We start from the raw sequence: 19,064 nt of genomic DNA, 5'->3' as shown, positions 1-19,064 counted from the left end.
TCCCTCCTTCGCCCCCCTTATAAATCCGCCCCTGCTCTGATCTGACCCTTTCTATAAACAGCCTCAGTGTTGTGACTCCACAGTCAGTTATTCTTATTCAAGCTCTAAATTAGTTTCCACTTCCTTACCGAACACATTGGTAGGTGAACTACTCATAAAAATAAAAAATAAAAAAAAAGTTGATAACAGGGTTTAAAGTTCAAACCACATTACCCAGAAAGCCCAGGCGTGTGTGTTTTCTTTCTTTTCCGGATGTAGCATCACATGAACTGACTGTCAACATGCAAGATGGCCACGCATCACAGGCAAAATGCTGCTGGGCGGAGGAAAGTACAGGTAAATTCTGCAAACTGCATGTCTGCAGATTGTTCGGCAGTGACAACTTTAGGGTTCTCGTCTTAAGGAGGTGTTTTAGAAATGTCCGAGTGTCGGTAAAAAGCGACTCCCAAGAACAGCGCTGCGGCTATGAGTCATGGCTCAAGCCGGCTAACAGAGCTAGCTTAGCTTGCGTGAGCGGTTAGCGTCAGCTGCTAACCAGTGCGTCTGAATGCTAGCTCTTTTTGCTAAAAGACTTCACAAAACATGCTTAGAAGGAAAAGTGCGAATCACGACAGAAATATTTGCAAACCAGCACAAACGTTAGACGCATTGTCGAAGCCCCGTTTTGATGCTTGCATTATTTCTGACAGTAGCTAAGGTGCTCCGGCTCCGTCTAATTGCTGGAACTTAGCTCGGTGGTTATGTTGTGTACTCTGCTCGCAATAACGTCAACGCATGTTAGGTTTCAACGACAGCGTATTGCAACGTTTTCCTAAAGTGTGAAATATTGAGCTCTTGCATTAACCAACCTGCCATGTTGCAAAGAAAGAAAGAAAAAAAAATCAGCGCACACATTGAGCTGCAGCTTTGAAATGGGTGTGATGTTGTGGACTGAACCAGAAAGTTTCCCGGGCAGGAGAAACGAGCACTCTGTCTTGTTTGTGTCTCAGGTTTCCTACGTGATTAGAGACGAGGTGGAGAAGTACAATCGCAATGGAGTGAATGCTCTCCAGTTAGACCCTGCTCTGAACCGGCTCTTCACCGCAGGGAGAGACTCCATCATCCGGATATGGAGCGTCTACCAACAAAAAGTAGAGTTTTAAATCGCATACGAGTCCTGTCAGAGCATAAAATCACTGTTTTGTTGTTAGTCGTGGAGCTGTCCTAATTTCTGCTCTTTGTCATTGTAGCAGGACCCATATATTGCATCTATGGAGCACCACACTGACTGGGTTAATGATATAGTTCTTTGCTGCAATGGAAAAACATGTGAGTTTTAACCCAGTATTCAACCAGCTGTGCTGTCTATAGCTTTCAGTGCTTAATTTCTTCATTCTGACGCACTTTTTCCTCCTTTCAGTGATATCAGCTTCATCAGATACTACGGTGAAAGTATGGAATGCTCATAAAGGATTTTGTATGTCGACGTTACGGACGCACAAGGACTACGTAAAAGCTTTAGCGTACGCTAAGGACAAGGAGCTAGTGGCGTCGGCTGGACTGGACCGGCAGATCTTCCTTTGGGATGTGAACACACTGACAGCGCTCACCGCTTCCAACAACACGGTCACCAGTGAGTACTGATGTCGTTTTGACTGTGAATAATCACCAGTGTGTCGATTGGAACTTCGTAGCTTAACAACATCTGTGTTTTCCAGAACGTTGACCTGCCGATATTGATTTCTCTTCACGAAATATAACATAAAAATATATAAAATGTTTTAAAAAAAAATTCCCTGCCTCCCTGCCACGATGCTTCTCAATTGCAATTGTACAGGGCAATTTACAGCAAATCCTCCGTAAAACATTTACAGAGCATTTATTGTGAATTGCTCTGTAAGGCATTTACAGAGCAATTCACAGAATTCACAGTCTAAACTCGTCAATATTTGAAATTAATGATTAGCGAATGTGCCCTTGAAAAGATGAAACGAAAATGTGTATTTGACAAAGATTAGAACATCTTGAAAAAGTAACGTTTTTTTTTGTTAGTCTGAACGTGAAACTCGAATATTAAATAGATTCATTACGCAGTGACATATGTCAGTCATTTCTTCTAATTCAGTGTCTCAAATGGCCTTGAATACTGTGGAAAAGTGAAATATTACAAACTTGTGGTGTCACACCTTAATCAGCCAATTAACTCAAAACACCTGCAGAGGTCTCCTGACAGGAGTCACCTGATCAAGAGCCACTATGCATAGACAAATCCCACACATGAGATACAAAAGTTGCATCCCCGTGTGAAGCCTCTCCTGAACCAGAGACGACGTCAGAATCATCTTTGCTCGGGAGCAAAAGAACTGGACTGTTGCAAAATGGTCCGAGGTCCTCTTGTTTTCAAATGAAAGTAAAGTCTAGCACTTTATTTGCACATCAACAAGTCTGGAGGAAGAGAGGAGAGACACAAAATCCATGTTGCTTTAGTCCATTGTGAAGTTTCCAGTCTGGTGGTTTGTCATATCATTTGCTGGTTCTGGTCCACTGGGTTCTGTCAAGTCTACAGCGGATGCAGCCATCTACTGGGAAACCTTAGAGCACTTTATGCTTCCTTCTGCTGCCAAGCTTTATAGAGATGTTGATTTTTTTTTTATTTTCCAGCAGCACTTGGCACCTGCCCACACTTCGAAGGAAGCAAAAGCTGCTTCAGTGGCCGTGGCGTTCCTGGGCTGGGTCAGCCAGCAAACTCTCCTGGACTGAACCCCACAGAGAATCGACTGAGTCGAAAAGAACATGAGACATTTCCTGATGACTTGAAGACCGATAGGAAAGCGTTCTTCCGTTACGCCTCAGCAGAGCCACTGACTGAGCGCCTCCATGCCGCGCCGCATTCAGAAATTCATGCAAAAGGAGCCCCGACCAAGTGCATAGTTTTCACAATTTTAAAATATTCTTTTTTTAAAAATTAATCTTATGCAATTTTCTCACTTTCCGAGACACATCATTTTGGGTTTTTATGAACTATAATAAATAATCATCACCATTACAGAAGAAAAAGCTTTAAATATTTCACTTTTTTGCGTAATGAATCTATACAGTATCTGAACTAAATGACATAATAACGAACGTCCTCAAGATATTCAGATCTTTTTTTATTTGAGATAGAAAATATAAAGCCTCTTGTTAACTTTAATATTTTCAAATGGCTACAAACATTTCCAACCAAAGCAAGGCAACCTGACGGCACTCGGTTCAGCCTTCCTGTTACCTCTCGAAGTCTTGCTCTCTCGCTGTCTTGCAGTTTGAATGACTACAGCCCCGACCCGTCATACAATACGTCGCGTCCTCCTTCATATCTGGCTTCCCCCAAGCACATTGCATACAAAAAATATCAAACTTTGAGTTTAGTTCACTCAGTTACAGCATCAGCACTGAAGAGAATTGTTGTCTGTGCGAACTTTCAGTTTTTACTGTTATTCACTCACAGACTGGAAAAAGATGCCATGGATTTCAGTCAGCGTTTGATTTCCTCGTTCATCTCTGAGATTTCCCCGGAGGCTCACTGCAGTTTCTCTCTCAACAGCTTCGTCGCTGAGTGGGAACAAGGACTCCATCTATAGTCTGGCCATGAACCAGATGGGAACAGTTATAGTCTCCGGATCTACTGAAAAGGTCTGAGCTCGCCACGCGCACTCCGTTGAGAAATAAAGAGTTTAGGAATCAAATAAAGCTTTTGTCATTTCCTGTCATATTCCAAGCTGAATTCTTTTGTCAGAATTTTTTTTTGTTTTGCTTCAGGTTTTGAGAGTGTGGGACCCTCGAACGTGTGCAAAGCTCATGAAGCTAAAAGGCCACACAGACAACGTCAAGTCGTTGCTCCTGAATCGCGATGGCACTCAGGTGTGGCCTCCTGAAAATGACCCGAGACGTCTGTCGCTAGCGGGCGCCGATATGTAACCCTAGTTGTGTTTTTTTTTTTGTTTCCGGATCGACGCAGTGCCTGTCGGGGAGCTCGGACGGGACCATCCGCTTGTGGTCGCTCGGCCAGCAGAGGTGCATCGCCACGTACAGGGTCCACGACGAAGGCGTCTGGGCCCTGCAGGTCAACGAGGCCTTCACACACGTGTACTCTGGGGGCAGGGACAAGAAGATTTACTGCACGGACCTGAGAAACCCGGACATCCGTGTGCTCATCTGCGAGGAGAAGGCCCCGGTGCTCAAAGTAAGAAGTCAGAACTTTGATCCGACAAAAAGTTGATGCATCGGATCATCTCGCACAGAAAAAAGTGAAACAAAAATGCTTGTTTTGTTTAAGCCTAGGCGTTAATGTTCACATATTCATCAGGGTTGAAACGATTAATCAATTGTTTAAATTAACATCCAATAATTTAGTAATCGATTAATAGTTAATGGGAACATACAGATTCAAATAAAGACATCTGGAAGAAAAAAATTACTGTTACTTATAGCAGTACTTTAGCCAAAATTGTATGAAATATATATACATTTTGTGTTTTAAGATAAAAAAAAATATTAGCCTGTAAACCTTTTACTCACAACTCGTCAAGTGGCAATTTATTTTTAATTTTCAGTCGGTTCAAATCCGGTAAAAGTATTGTTGCTTCATTTTAGGCAATAAAATGCTTATTTTCTTTTTTTTTTTTTTTAAAGGAACTGAATTATTTATTTTCATATTTTATTGTGCTATTTTATATGTAAAAAAAAAAAAAAAAAGGCTGCACTGGTTAAATGAAAAATCTCTAGCGTATTGTTAGTTAATTAATTTACTGTCGATAGAATAATCAATTATGAAAATGTGCAGCCCTGGTATGCACAAATGTTTCGTTTTCTTGACACGGTTTGCATCATTTGAAATTATTCCCACATTTTCTCCCCGTGGTGATCCTAAATCAACATCTCAGCCGGCCAACCTTGATGTCTTTCTCTGTTGTTCAGATGGAGCTGGACAGATCTGCTGACCCACCTCCAGCGATCTGGGTTTCCACCACCAAGTCATCTGTGAATAAATGGGTAAGCATGCGTGACGATAACCGGCCGACTGGCTACACGCTAACCAGAGCCGGAGCTGCCACCAAGTCAGGAAGAATCCAAATGCTGTTTCTTTATGAGGCTTTGCAGTTCTTTTGTTTGCGTTTGTAGTCGCTAAAGGGAATGCACAACTTCAGATCATCAGGGGAGTACGACAACGACTGCACCACCCCTCTGACTCCGCTGTGTACTCAGCCAGAACAAGTTATTAAGGGTAAAGTATGACTGACTGGATCAGGGAGAAGCTCTCCAGAGCTCATTTTCACACATTTGCATAAAGTGTAAATAACTCCTGTTTTCTAGGAGGTGCCAGTATTATACAGTGCCACATTCTGAATGACAAGAGACACATACTCACCAAAGACACCAACAACAACGTGGCATACTGGGATGTGCTGAAGGTAAATCGACCAACTCCTGCTGTTCATCCAGGTATCTGTTGGCTTTCCTGGAAAACTCCCAGGGTTTCCATGCTGCCTGAAAAAGAGAAGAGAATAGGCCTGCCACGAAGTTTTGCTGGACGATAAATTGTCCCACAAATTATGATATCATTGTTTTGAGAATACTTTCAAGTGATATAGTGATAATGGCATAATAATGCAAGTTTGCCCTTTCAAAAACAAGTGAAGTAATTTATTATTTAGCCTCTAAGCAAAATTGGCATTCCAAAAAGATGAATCATCATATCTGTAATGGATGCTAAAGAGTTAGCTGGCTAACCAAACCTCCTGCTAGTTCTATAGAGGCTACCTTTTATTCATTTCTTGATTTAAAGTGAACCAAAAAAAACACATAATGAACTCTGACTTTAAAATCAAAACATGATTTTTATGTACTGTCATGTTTATCTTTTTGTTTGTTGTTTCTTCCCAGGCTTGCAAAGGAGAAGACTTGGGCAAAGTGGAATTTGATGAGGAGATTAAAAAGCGGTTCAAGATGGTGTACGTGCCAAACTGGTTCTCTGTCGATCTGAAAACTGGAGTGAGTTTTTATTTATTTATTTATTTTTTTATCATCTTTGACTTGTATTAATTACCTTTCCCAACTCACACAGCTCGTTAATGCATCTAATAATAATATGATGTCACTCCTTTTATTAGTATTATTTGTTTGTTTATTTCCATTAGATGCTCACAATTACTCTGGATGAGAGTGATTGCTTTGCTGCTTGGGTGTCTGCAAAGGATGCTGGGTTTTCAAGTTCTGATGGATCTGATCCAAAGTGTAAGTAATCTTTCTTTATATTAAAATACACACCAATCAGCCGTAAAACTGTGACTACTATGTGTATGGTTCTGCCTTCATGCTTCAGAAGGATTAGTGAAATGCAGGGACTATTTGTTATTAACTTTAGCTCTGTTGTTATTTTATTTTTTTCCATTATTGGATTGACATATTTATTGGACCAAACCGTCACACACAGTGGTGTAGCGACCGTCCCGTCGCTAGCTGATTGACAGCTAGTAGCGATCATTCCTGTTAGCGAGAAATATAAACCAGACAAAATGGCACCCAAAAGAAGTTTAGTGGTCCAGAAAAAGAAACCAGAGGAAAAGAAAAACCTGTTAAAGGTTATGCATTCGTTATGCATAAGTGGAGTTGCAGCATCTTTTTACTTTTGTTAGCGAGCTTTGGAAAATTGTTATGTAGCTGGCTGGAACCTGTTCATATATAATGTGTTTAGCGTTTGCTTCATGAATATGTCAGACGAGTGAATAGTCTGTTACCATGGGAACAACTGATTAGACCCGTTTCTTCAGATTCTAGCACGGAGCTTTTATAAATAATCAAAATCTGTTTTTTCTTTTATTGATGTATTTGATTGTTGTTTTCCTTTTTATAGTTTAATTCATCTCAACATGTGTAGTTTTAACTGTAGCCTTGTGAAATGTCACAGCTCGTGGCATTTTAGTGGCCCATCTGAAGGGTTAAGTATCTCTTAACTCTCTTATCAGAGTACAATCTCAGAATTGTAGTGCGATAAACTACCATCGATTCGTAAGAAGGTGAATGATTTTAATTTTATGCAGCAGAGGTCAGAACATTTACGACTGATCTGAACCGTAATCCTGCGTCTTCCTCATTTGCAGTGAACTTGGGTGGCTTGTTGCTCCAAGCTCTGCTGGAGTTCTGGCCCAGAACGCGCATCAACCCCATGGACGAGGAAGAAAACGAGGTGAACCACGGTGAGAGGATGGTTTTCTGTTAGATCCAACAGTCTGGGGACTCTCTCTGTGTGTGTTTGCAGCGGTCAGCCTGTCTCACCGCTGGTGTGTGTGTGTTTGTTCACAGTGAACGGTGAGCAGGAGAACAGGGTGCAGAAAGGAAACGGATATTTCCAGGTCCCGCCTCACACGCCTGTCATCTTTGGAGAAGCAGGAGGAAGAACTCTCTTTAGGTTGACATGAGTAAACATTCAGGATCCTCTGTGTCGGTGAAGTGATGGGTCTCTAACTGCTCCGTGTTTCTGCTGCAGGCTGCTATGTAGAGATTCAGGCGGCGAGACTGAATCCATGCTGCTGAATGAGACAGTCCCACAGTGGGTCATTGATATAACTGTAGATGTGAGTATTGACGTGAAAACCTGGAGTTTCTTAAATTTATAGTGGAATAATTTTAATTGGAGCCCCTTTTTAACATGCACCAATCAGAACACTGTAGATAATTTCCTTTTGTTTTCAACTTTGGCTACTTCTCGTTTCCCTTTAAGAACTAAAATGCAAGTAGACTCTGGGGTTGAAATGATTAATCAGCTTAATTGAATTATTGAAATAATCATTAACTAACTTAGTAATCAGTCATTAAACAGAGAATGTAAAGTTTTACTTGAACTATATATTCAGAGCAGTAACTAAACCAAAGCTGGACAAAAAATGTTTTGCATTCAAGATGAAAAAGAAAAAAAATTGTAAATATATTCTGCCCAGAACTTCTCAAATGTCATATCTGTAGCTTCATCTGGTTCAAATTCTGTTTAAAAAAAATCCTACCTTTGCTGTCCAATTATGTTAATCCCAAAAACATAACCCTCATATCAGAGGAAACATTCCCTGCATTCTAGAAACCAGATTTGAAACAACAGCACATTTAATGTCAGAATTTTGATGTTCTTGTCACGTTTGCTGATGCTAATTACCCGCAGGGACGTTACTCGCTAACATGCTCTTCCTGTTCTGTTTCAGAAAAATATGCCCAAATTCAACAAAATCCCTTTCTACCTCCAGCCCCATTCTTCTTCTGGTGCAAAAACTCTAAAAAAGTAAGCCGCCGGAGGATTCTGTCCATCTGAGCAGCATTTAAGCCTTTACTCCGTTACGTACCTGCCGTCTGCGTTGCAGGGACCGTCTCTCGGCCAGTGATATGCTCCAGGTGAGGAAGGTGATGGAGCACGTTTACGAGAAGATCATAAACCTGGACAACGAGTCGCAGACCACCAGCTCCTCGGCCAACGATAAACCCGGAGAGCAGGAGAAGGAAGAAGACATGGCGATGCTCGCTGAGGAGAAGATTGAGCTAATGTGTCAAGACCAGGTGCGCTAAAGTTTCTTCCTTCAAAATAACTTTTTTTTTTTTTTTTATGCACTTTTTGAAAGAAATGTTTCGTCTCTGTAATCTTTTTTTCTTTATACAGGTTCTAGACCCCAACATGGACCTGCGGACAGTTAAACATTTTATCTGGAAGAGTGGAGGGGACTTGACACTTCACTATAGGCAGAAGTCGACATGAAATTTGTCATTTTTATAAGCAGAACTCTTGTCATTTGCCAATCACCACCCACCTCCACCATGTAGTCCCCACTCAACCCCATCACGTGCTCCAGAGTCACCGTATCAGTGAGAAACCAGTAAATGTCCGAGGACATGATCCATGGTGTATCTATCATAGGGGAAGTGACCAGAACACTCCAGCGCAGCCAACACACTCCTGAGGAAACAGCACTGGTTGTTCCACAGGTCAAGGAATGACTGTTTTTTGTTTTTTTTTTTTCCCCGTCACACAATTTCAGCTACCTGTTTTTCCGTTCCTCGGACCTTTGCCTGTCGGGCATCCTGAAGCGACTGACGTTAGTCCGTGTTTGAGTGTGTATGGATGTAGTAGACTGTTGGCTCTAGTACATTCCAGAAACTCTTCCCCATTTTACACACTCTGCACCCGTCCTCCGCCGTCAGGACTACTCCTGGTTTCTGCGTTAAAACGAATCCTCATCCGCTACCTTCACTTTGAACTCGCCCACCGACTCAGACGCCTAATTGTTGCAGAACCTCACTCTGTCTTCGTCTTTTGTTTTTAGCTGTGCTGTTCTCCATGAATGAATGTTTTGTCTTTTTTTCTGTAAATATATTTGCAATTTTCTTTTTTGTTTAAATGAGTTTTGGGTTTAGCAGGATTATTTTTTTTTTGTACAGTTTCTGTAAAAAACAACAAAAAAAAAACTTTTTTTTTTCTCAAATTGCCAGAGCACATTGGTCATCATGAAAGTAACTTAACTTGATTTTTAAGAGTTTACCCTGACAAATGTTAGTTTTTTTCCAAGTCACTTTAGGAATTGGAAACAAGTATAAGGTATATATCTTAATAACAAGCAGTGATTTTGATGGCAGTGAGGACTGTTCTTTGTGTACATGTCATTTAGATTTACTAAGAGTAACTATAACTTGAAGGGGGATCTCAATAAAAGAGCATTAGGAGCATCCAACCACTGTGGGAAACTCACCAAAGTGAAATAAACGCTAACGGTTACGTCTCTCTTGGAGGTCTCGGAGCAGAGATCTTTTCACTGTAAATCTTCTGGAGTTAATTTTGCCATGACGTGTGTGTGTGTGTATGTGTGTGTGTTTGTAACGCCATAAAGGAAAAACACATGGAGCGAGCTCTGATTGGCCAAAACAAGAAAACCCGGAGAGAAAAAATAAAGATAGGAAATGTACCTCAAATTAGGCCATACTACTGCAATATTCCTTGTAATAATTTGTGAAATATGTATATTTTAGGCATTCAAAGAAATAAATTGGAATGGTCTTCAGAGTGACAGATCTGTAGGGATGACAAATGGATGTTTGTAGGGCTGTAACGTGATCAGCTGATGAGTGTGGAATAAAAACAAGGGACACTTTCTTTTAAATCGATTGTTTAACAATCAGCTCACCCATTTCACAATCATTATGCATTCATTCCTAACTAAAGTACATGATGGCACCTACTTTAATGAAAATATTCAGCCCCATAAAGGGAAGAGAAAAAAATAGAGTACTTCAAGAATCTCAGACTTCTACTTACAAAAAGCTTTTCTCATCAAAAATACATTAGAAATTTACATTATTTTTTGCATAGACGACATAAGTAACAGGTGTCGATGATGCCCAGTAGTAGAGATGCACAGATCAGAGATATTTTTGGGTCTGATTTCAGATCGTTTTGTAAAGCGTCAACTTGACAGTACAGACTTAAGGACCTTAAGGCTTCAATTTATCCTTGTTCTGATTGGTCAATTATGGTCTGAATAGCAAGGTGAAGTCACACAATGCTGCAAAATGACATGCTTTAAATTTAAAATGAAGACAAAATCACTGATTTAATCCAGCTTTAGTTTAGATAACGATACCCATCATAAACAATAATCTTCGTTTTCTTAAGATTTTAGATTTCCAAAAGTTCCAACTCTTCCAAATTATGCCGATTCGCCAAGAGAATGGCGGCTCAGAAGAAAAACAAAAAACGTTTGCTGTCATACCTCCAGCCTTCCTGTTATCTGTAGAAAATCTTGCTCTCGCTCACTCTCTTGCAGCTTGAATTATTCCCAACTAATGGCAACTACAATTTCACAGTTTTAAATACTTACATTGCTGTGCTTCCACTGACTTTAAACACCTTATATTTGTATGATGCTGAAGATCACTAAAAGTTATTCACTCAAAACATCCAAGAAAAATCTGAATTAAGATTGTGTGGCGGACTGCTCCGCACCATAACAGCAGGTTGCACAATGAAACAAACCAACATAAATTGTGAAGGAAGAAAATGGTCACTTTCTGCTGTAGCAGCTTAATTAAACAGACATCTCTCTTCCTTTAAAACAGCTTTTTACAACTCTCTGCATCCTCTAAGTGTTCATTATCAGTGTTTTCACACCTGGAAGTCCAGTGGACTGCGATCAATTTGAAACCGAAACTGCAACATTTGTTACATTTTCAAGCTGGAGCAGTTCGTTTTCACACTGCACTGTCAAAACTAAAGCCTTTGACAAATCAGTTCCCCTCCTCGCCTGTGGTGGCGCTGCATCAAGAACCACTGAAGGAAACGACATGAAAACCTCTGAAGGAGACATCAGCACAACTTCCTTCATGAAATGTGAACAAAACATTTTAGCGGGTGTAGGATTTATCTTTTGCCTGATAAAAGACCATGAGCCAGTTCTTCTGCTCATGATCTTTTGTTTTTGTAAATACAACCAAAACAAACGGCTAACGCGCGTTTGTTTTGGTTGTATTTACCCAGAATGCCCAGCGCTAGTGGTAGATCTAGCTCATGGTTATTTACCAAAGACGAGAGTTAAATCCTACAACAGCTTAAGTCAGACAGCATTAAATATTTGCTCACAAGTAAGTCGCACTCGTGTCTTCTTCAGAGAATTTTGTGCTGTTTCTTTTAGTGGTTCTTGAAGCAGCGCCACCCCGGGTGAGGAGCAGAACGTGTTTTTCAAACAGTTTGGTTCCTAAAACATACTGTAGTGTTAAAGAACTGCTGAAAATGTAAGAAATATTGCAATTTGTGCTCCCAGTTGAGCCGAGTCTACTGAACTATCAAGCGTGAAAACAGCTCACTGAGCCAGAAAAGGCCAAATCTCAAGTCTTCCTTGCTCTGTAACGATGTCCATCCTAACAATTGTTGTTTATGCAATCTGCAAGTGATATGGTATGGTGTGTACACCCCAAAACATATCGGATTTTTGAGTTTATAGTCAGGTTACTGTGTAATTTATCAGTGCATCTCTTTTAATAAAAAACATGGGCAGACAGCTAGCTATACATGAATAAAACTCTCCAATAGCTATGCTGCTGAAAAACAGCAATTACAATAATTAAAACTAAAGACTTTGTTAAAAACACACCAATCTTATCAGAGCTGGTGTGAAACACTTTCTAAATATTACAACAAACAACACATCTCAAACATTGCTATAATAAAAGCCCTTTAAGTTCCAATCAAAAGGAGACCACGACTAAAAGTGTCCCATGTCCAATGTTTAAAGCTGAGTAATCACTATGTAAACAACGCTCCTTCAAAAACACTAGGAGAGATGGAACGGTGCACCAGGAGGACAACTGTGACCTATTTTACCAGCCAGCAGTCTAGTAGTGTTAGAGAAGTTCGTAGTGTTAGAGACGTGAAGGTGCAGCTGTGCTTTTCAGTAGTCGACGCCTTTGTCTTTGGAACCGTTCAAGTACTAGTCTCTTTAGTGCGCTAGAAGCAGCATTTCAAAAACCCGTGTCCACTAATTTCCCACCAAACAAGCAAATAAACCTTATGCTAAAAAAAAAAAAAATATGTAACTTAATTTTGTATTTGTACCTTAAGATATCACCCTTCTTCCATGTTAAAGTCTCAGCTAGTTCCTGTAGTGCAACAATCTGGAATAACTTGGTCTGTCTTACTTCCTACCTGCGTTGCTGGAAAAGTAGTTTTAAGGTTTTCAGATAAGCTGAGGAAATACAAAAAGTAGGGCTGGGCAATTTAGCTTGATGACAAAATAAGTTTTTTCATACGGAATCTGATTTTAATCTATTTTTTTCCTCATTTTCTTTTCTAAAAAAATATCTTTACAAAGGGGCTTTTACGATTTTTATTAGGGCCTGGCTACAACAATATAGTCATAATATTTCCAGAAAAAAAACATTGTAAAATTATTAAAATGATAACTTATTTATTAAAAACGTATCATCGCACAACTAAATTCTTGTAATTTTATGACTATATTTTTGTAGTTTAAAAAATAATCTTAGCGTGGCGTTTATATTCCATCAAAGAGTTGACTTGAAATCAAAGTCCAAATAAGTAGAGGCTAACTTGGCCACCATCTTGTGGCCCAACTTAAAATAAAAATTAAAAAAAAAAAAAAAAAAACCGACAAAACGGATTTAATGCCCAGCCCTAGTTGAAATGCTTTTTTACAGCAATATAGGGCTTCCTTTATAGAAATGGATAAAAGATATGTAAATATTGATTGTCTACGCCACGATGCATTAGCGTTGCCTCCATATGACCAAAGGAAAATTTAATCAAAATGTGTTTTTTCTGGTTCTCCCCCACCGCTCTGATGATCTACAGGCTCTGCTGACTCACACGCCGACGCTTGCGCATCGCCAAAGACTTGAAAGTCCGCCTCATTAGCAGCCGCGGTTGCGATCGGGTCTACTGGAGATGGGCATGGAGGCTCTTCAGCGAAATGCTGAAGAGCCTCCACAGGAAGGGACTGCACACCCAGAGGTGGACTCGGGGTGCTGCTGGTTTCCATGACGAAGCTCTGAAGGTCTGCGGACTCGGTGCGAGGGGGAGACGTTTCAGCTGGAACTACTCCGGAGTCAGACCAAGTGTCAGGAGCGATGAGAGAAGCGTGGAGCTCCACAGCTGCATGGGAGACCTGCTCCAATAGTTCACTCTGGTTCTCTGCAGATGATGAGGGCAGAGCACTGTCCTCCAGCTCCTCTGCATGGCAAAAGAAATCAATCAATCAATCAATTTAAGTTTATTTCCATCGCTGAAAACACTTGATTCATCTGGTCACTTACCAACACCAGATATGTCACCCTCCTTCTCCTCGTGCATCGCCAGGGAAGTGTTGGTCATGTCGATGGACGACGTGGACACGTCCAGCCTGTCCATAAGATCTGCAGGGTCAGGGCTCATCACTGCCACCTCCGAATCAAATAAACCTGGAGAGAAAGATCGCCAAGCAGGCAAGATTTTCAGCAATCTCCAGTGATCATACTTTATGTTCATAAATGAGCAAAAAAAAAAAAAAAACAGGAATCTGAACTGACCAGAGTCCATCACCGTCTGATCTGGTGAAGGTATCACAGAGTCTAGGAGGGTGATCTGCTCCACATCTAACAAATCTTCACTGGGGGTGGAGGGGGCCATAAGAGGCGCCTGGAAAACAAAAAAAAAATTCATTACATGGAAGGGAATAAATGCAGCTGTGCTTTGCTGATATTATCTCAATAGTGGATGTGGTTTGTCAGCATAAAGTTTCTCCGGCAAGAAAACTTGCAATTTTACTGTGGTTTTGACTTTTCAAGTGTACTTTGTCTGTGTAAATTGTTGCAATGAACAATAATATTGTCATTTTGAGACCATTTTCAACTCATAATAATAATAATAATAATAATAATAATAATAATAATAATAATAATAATAATAATGCAAGTATACCCATTAAAAAAAGCCTTTTATTTCTAGAGAACATTTAACACTTTTAATATCCTAAATGAGCAAACAAAACAACTATTAAAATGGTCTATGAAGTCTCTGTAACCACAATTGCATTTCAAAACATAATAATAATAATAATAATAATAATAATAATAATAATAATAATAATAATAATAATAAGTTTATACAGTGAAAACAGGTAAAAGTGGAAGGTAGTGCAAACTAACTACTTTGTCCTGAGTGTCAAATGTTGGCAGCGTTTCTCAAAATGCCGGCTTAACTACAGGTTGCATTACATTAACAAAACTATTGTAAGATATTATTCCAAACAAAAAAGAAGAAGTAACTATTCTCATACATGCATAGATTCACATTTACCTCTGTGTACCCATGCGTTGGCTCCTGTGGAGAGGATTTCTCTTCTGCCACTGGGATGGAGGGCTTCTCTGTCGACATCTCTGTAGTCGCAGGAATGCGGTGCAGGTAGCCATAACCGATGCCACAACCCAAGCTAAAGACAAACATATTTAAGAGCTTCCTGATTTTGTATCCTCATTAACAGCAAAGGAATGCATATCTCATAAGTTATTTAGTGAAATCTTGGGGACAAGTCACTGAATTATTTTTAAAAAAAAACATTCAACCACTAAGGCAGGAGAAAGGAAAAAAACACAAGTATATCTATTCATGAAATTATGAACCTTTGTCATTTTAAACACAAGCATTAATAAGCATATTTACAAGTTTCATTAAGTAGAACTAAAGACTTCTTAAGACCTTTATAATGCCACCTTGAATTAAATTTAAGACCAAAAAAATATAAATATTGTGAATGGTTATATTATAATGAAGCATAGCATAAATTGTGACATTTCTGAGGTTTCTTTGTGGCTCCTAGCAGTGGCTTTGTGCTTCTCACACTGCATTTGGCTCTCTATAGCTTTAACCCCGGAGATGCCTAGCTCAAAAGTTTGCTTTGTGCAGAACGCACCTGGCTAGCATGGGTTGGTAACAGAGGTGAGCCAGTGGCAAAAAAACAAATGTCGTCCAGCCAAGTGTTAAGACATTTGCACTCACGAATGATAGACGCGGCTAGCTGTTGAGATCATATTAGCAGCTAGTTAGCGGTAGCCTCAACCGCTTTGAGTCGCAGAATGAATTTAAAATGTCTGCGCGTGACTCAGAATTTGGTCTAACAGAAAACTACTTATGCCACAACATTTAAGACATGAGATCAATATATTTGAGACCAACTTGGATTTGAAAAATTTCAGACATTTTAAGATTTTAATTGTAGATACATGAATTTAAGGCTTTTTAAAGGGTGCGCGGATACCCTGTTATTTGCATAATAAAACAGTGACAGTCAAGAAATGTTGCTGCCTCTTACCTGCCCTCTCCTCCCCACGCTCCATTGGGTGTGACCATCACGTCTCTGCAGTTGTCTGTTCGTGTGTTGTACACCAGCAGCTTCAAGGGTTTCCCTTCATGGGCTTCGATCAGCGAGAAGAAGTCCTCTGACTGTAAATCATAAGATCAGATCAACCTAGCTTTGTTATCCAATTTGCCAAATAACACACCACACGTAAATTAAAAGCTACAGACGCATGCTGATAAAGAGGGGCTATTAAAGGAGCCTTACGTCTTGCAACACCTGATCTGCCCCGACAATGTAGTCACTGTATGACTGAAGACCTGCCAGTGCCGCTGGTGAACCGGCTTCTACGTCCTAGGAGAAACGGGTTGGACGTGAAGCACACAAGGGAAGTGCATCAAGATTGAAATAACAGTCGGAAAATGAGTTTTCAGAGTGAGGAAATGGCTCACCAGTACGTGCCAGACGTTCTCATTGGCTCCTTGGTAGCTGCAGAAGCGAACACTGGCGCCCAGCAGGCCCTGTCCCCCCCACATGTTACTGGGCACCACCTCCAGCTCTCGGACCCCGGTGGTTTTGGTGCTGTACACCTCCATCCTCACAGCTCTCTCCATGTTGGCTTTCAGGAGCTCCTTCAGCTGCTCGTTTTCCTCACTCTGGCCCACAGACAAGTGAACAGGAATCAAAACAGAGATTTTTAAACAGCATTCTCACTTTATCTGTTCTTCTATTGTTATGTATTGAGTGGTTATGAGATTTTTTATGGTGTGATCTACCCAAGAAAACACTACACAGCATGATCTACTATAATAGTCTATTATTCTATAAAAAATAATAATTATGCCTACAGCTACTAAATATAAAATTGGAGATTTTGCACACATTGATATGCAGTGGCGACTGCGATTCAAAGTATTATGCAGCTGTGGAGAATACAAAGTTGCAATTACTGCGTAAAACGTACGAGTCTTTCGTTGTCCAGAGACAGAATGAAGTCAAAGAAGGGCTGCAGTCCGGCCTTTTCTGCAGGAGAATTAGGCTGAATCTGTCACAACAAAGATAAGGAAGCTCACGTTAATGCTGCTGCTGTGTTCCTGGGCAAAGCATGAGCAAGTTTGTACATTTCAAATGTCATAAGCAACAGCAAGCATCTGCGACTATGTTACAGCACAGATTGAAAAGAAACTGCCTCGAGATTGTTCAAAGCTGAGCATCTACTAAATCAAAAATCTCTTTTGATTGTGAACTTTTCCTCTGAGTTACTATGACTGAGTTTCTGAGTGGAGGTCTGGGAAATCACTTTGAACATTTTATTACAACCACTTTTATTTGTTGCAACACTGTCACCAAAGTTACATACGAATAATGTCAAATTTTACTACTACGCTAGTTTTTTTTTTTTTTAGTATTAGGTCTGTTTAATGTAAGGAACAAAACTGCTGCCAAGCAGAAACTGTTCAAAATATTTATGTAATAGCAACCGTATGGACTTATACTTAGTTGTTTATGTATATTGGCAGATTGGGGTTCTATTTATAGTTACTGGTTTGCTAATTGAATAACTTTTATTAAAGCTTTTTTTTCTGTTTGTAAATGTCAGTTTAAAAAAAAAACCCCACCTCGCTATATTCGTTCGTTGTCTGCTAAATAATTTCAGAAACACAATTAATTAAACGCTATTTATTCTGGCCGGCTGAATGAACCAAAGCTCTCTCCAGGAAACATTTATCCTCCTCTCTTGATTTATCGTTGAGCTCGTTATTTAGCTCAACGCACCTGTTGTAAAACGAGACAAACACGGTAATTGCGACCTCTTCGTTACAAAATAACTGTTCTTAGAAATGTTTCTATCCTGTAATTTTCTCCCCGCGGAGCGACGGGTAAACAATGCCACATCATCGTTCGTGTTTTAGAGGCTCTTGAGCCGCAGCTCCTCGGCTAGCTAACTGTTAGCATACAGTGAGGACTCCAGCTAAGCTGCTGCGCTTTTCAAACAGAGAGACTCAGCCAGCCTTACGCCGTGGACATGGTATCCGTACGTCCCTCCCTCGGGGGCTTCTGAGCTCTGCGATAATCCCATTGCAGAAAAGAATGATTAATTTTATTAGTGTTATTAAAAAAAAAATAACGACACAGAATTGCTATGGTTGACACTTCGCAACCATTTTTAGCAGCCCAAAACAATCGAGCGTCGCTGCTATCGAGCGCCAAAACTGATCTACACTGCGCATGCGTACGTATGCCATTAAACTGGAACACATTTTATGTGGTTAGTTCAGGGATGCCCAAAGTGTGGGCCGTGGCCCTTGGAACAATTTTATGTGGCCACTAAGTTCAGTTCAATAATGCTTCAAATTTGGCCCTCCACTGGGCACTTTTGTCATTTTGTAGCATGTCAATTTCAATGCGAAATGTAATTCTTCTTTAACAGAAAGTGTTAGTTCCAAAGTAATTTTTAATGGTTGTGTATTAATTGTAATTTCATAGTAAGTAGAAATATAAACATCCAGGAACTTTTTGCTAAAGAAGAAGAAAGCAAGAATATAGCACGTTATTGATTCTGTTACATTTAATTCATAGAAGGTTTTTTTTCTGGACCAAATAAACTGAAAGTTAGGAAACTGTGCACCTTGATTCATTAACAAATGGTACGTTTAAAATCACAACAAAATTATTTTGCATTTTAAGTTGGAGATACAATATGGCCACCTTTGTACTTTCAACTGTGGGATTCTGGCTCATGTTGCATAAAAATCAAACGTCACCGGTTTAGTGTCTCTTTTTCATTCAAAATAATCAGTTTATCTATTATAATTAATTTTTGTGCCAAACAAATTTTTTGGAATTGCGGAAAAACGTTTTCACTGAACACGTTAAGCATTGCTATATTGTGGTGAATGGATCATACGATATTTTTTTTTTTAACGACCAGTCTTTTGTTAACTCAGCAGAGAGAGAAGTCAAGTTTGTTTGCATGGTGTGTCCAAGTTTCACCCGGTCACAATAACACATTTCAGCAACAAGGCAGTTCAAAGACAGCTTTTAGCTCAGCAGGGACTAGCACTTAAGTGTTCCCTACTGGTCCATGTTGTCCTTTGTTCGTTTTTTGGCAGAAGCTCGTTTCTGATTTACAGTGCAGGAAATGTTTGATGTGAACAGTTTTATTCCAGATTTATTAAGACAAACCTCGTCTGGTTTCAAAAGATGGTTATGTTGGTAGAGGATTCTGTG

The 19,064-nt window shown here is 39.9% G+C and overlaps 2 protein-coding genes across 3 annotated transcripts; one reads left to right on the top strand and one right to left on the bottom strand.

Moving 5' to 3' along the window:
* Positions 1–215: 215 nt before the first annotated feature.
* Positions 216–10,058, top strand: LOC103479180 (WD repeat-containing protein 48). 2 transcript variants are annotated; one of them, XM_081598433.1, is made up of 18 exons: positions 216–336; positions 990–1,130; positions 1,233–1,308; positions 1,400–1,612; positions 3,563–3,651; positions 3,778–3,879; positions 3,977–4,201; positions 4,936–5,010; positions 5,140–5,242; positions 5,332–5,429; positions 5,902–6,009; positions 6,156–6,252; positions 7,119–7,214; positions 7,321–7,426; positions 7,505–7,592; positions 8,211–8,287; positions 8,367–8,559; positions 8,660–10,058. In XM_081598433.1, exons 1-18 carry the CDS (start codon positions 289–291, stop codon positions 8,753–8,755), a joined length of 2,031 nt encoding a protein of 676 aa, XP_081454559.1. In that variant the 5' UTR covers positions 216–288; the 3' UTR covers positions 8,756–10,058. The 2 variants fall into 2 exon arrangements, with proteins under 2 accessions (XP_081454559.1, XP_081454558.1); XM_081598432.1 differs by having other exon boundaries at positions 217–336; positions 1,230–1,308.
* Positions 10,059–10,140: 82 nt separating this feature from the next.
* gorasp1a (golgi reassembly stacking protein 1a) lies at positions 10,141–18,052 on the bottom strand. Its single transcript, XM_008432941.3, has 9 exons — positions 17,851–18,052; positions 16,798–16,878; positions 16,286–16,489; positions 16,101–16,187; positions 15,849–15,979; positions 14,837–14,969; positions 14,068–14,176; positions 13,816–13,959; positions 10,141–13,732 (listed from the first exon to the last, which is right to left on the bottom strand). Exons 1-9 carry the CDS (start codon positions 17,911–17,913, stop codon positions 13,302–13,304), a joined length of 1,383 nt encoding a protein of 460 aa, XP_008431163.2. The 5' UTR covers positions 17,914–18,052; the 3' UTR covers positions 10,141–13,301.
* Positions 18,053–19,064: the final 1,012 nt, after the last annotated feature.

This window comes from Poecilia reticulata, chromosome 17 (assembly GCF_904066995.2).
Source record: "Poecilia reticulata chromosome 17, P_reticulata-male-v2, whole genome shotgun sequence".
NCBI classification, from domain to species: Eukaryota; Metazoa; Chordata; class Actinopteri; order Cyprinodontiformes; family Poeciliidae; genus Poecilia; species Poecilia reticulata.
The sequence above is the reverse complement of the archived record's forward strand: the minus strand, read 5'-3'. Positions and strand labels throughout refer to the sequence as shown.

Coding starts and splice junctions, on each gene's coding strand:
- LOC103479180 (XM_081598432.1), top strand. CDS start 289: ATGGCCACGCATCACAGGCAAAATGCTGCTGGGCGGAGGAAAGTACAG. Junction 3,652..3,777: donor TCTCCGGATCTACTGAAAAG/GTCTGAGCTCGC, acceptor GTTTTGCTTCAG/GTTTTGAGAGTGTGGGACCC. Junction 8,560..8,659: donor AGCTAATGTGTCAAGACCAG/GTGCGCTAAAGT, acceptor TTCTTTATACAG/GTTCTAGACCCCAACATGGA.
- gorasp1a (XM_008432941.3), bottom strand. CDS start 17,913: ATGGGATTATCGCAGAGCTCAGAAGCCCCCGAGGGAGGGACGTACGGA. Junction 13,960..14,067: donor TCAGACGGTGATGGACTCTG/GTCAGTTCAGAT, acceptor CTTTCTCTCCAG/GTTTATTTGATTCGGAGGTG. Junction 13,733..13,815: donor GGGTGACATATCTGGTGTTG/GTAAGTGACCAG, acceptor TTTGCCATGCAG/AGGAGCTGGAGGACAGTGCT.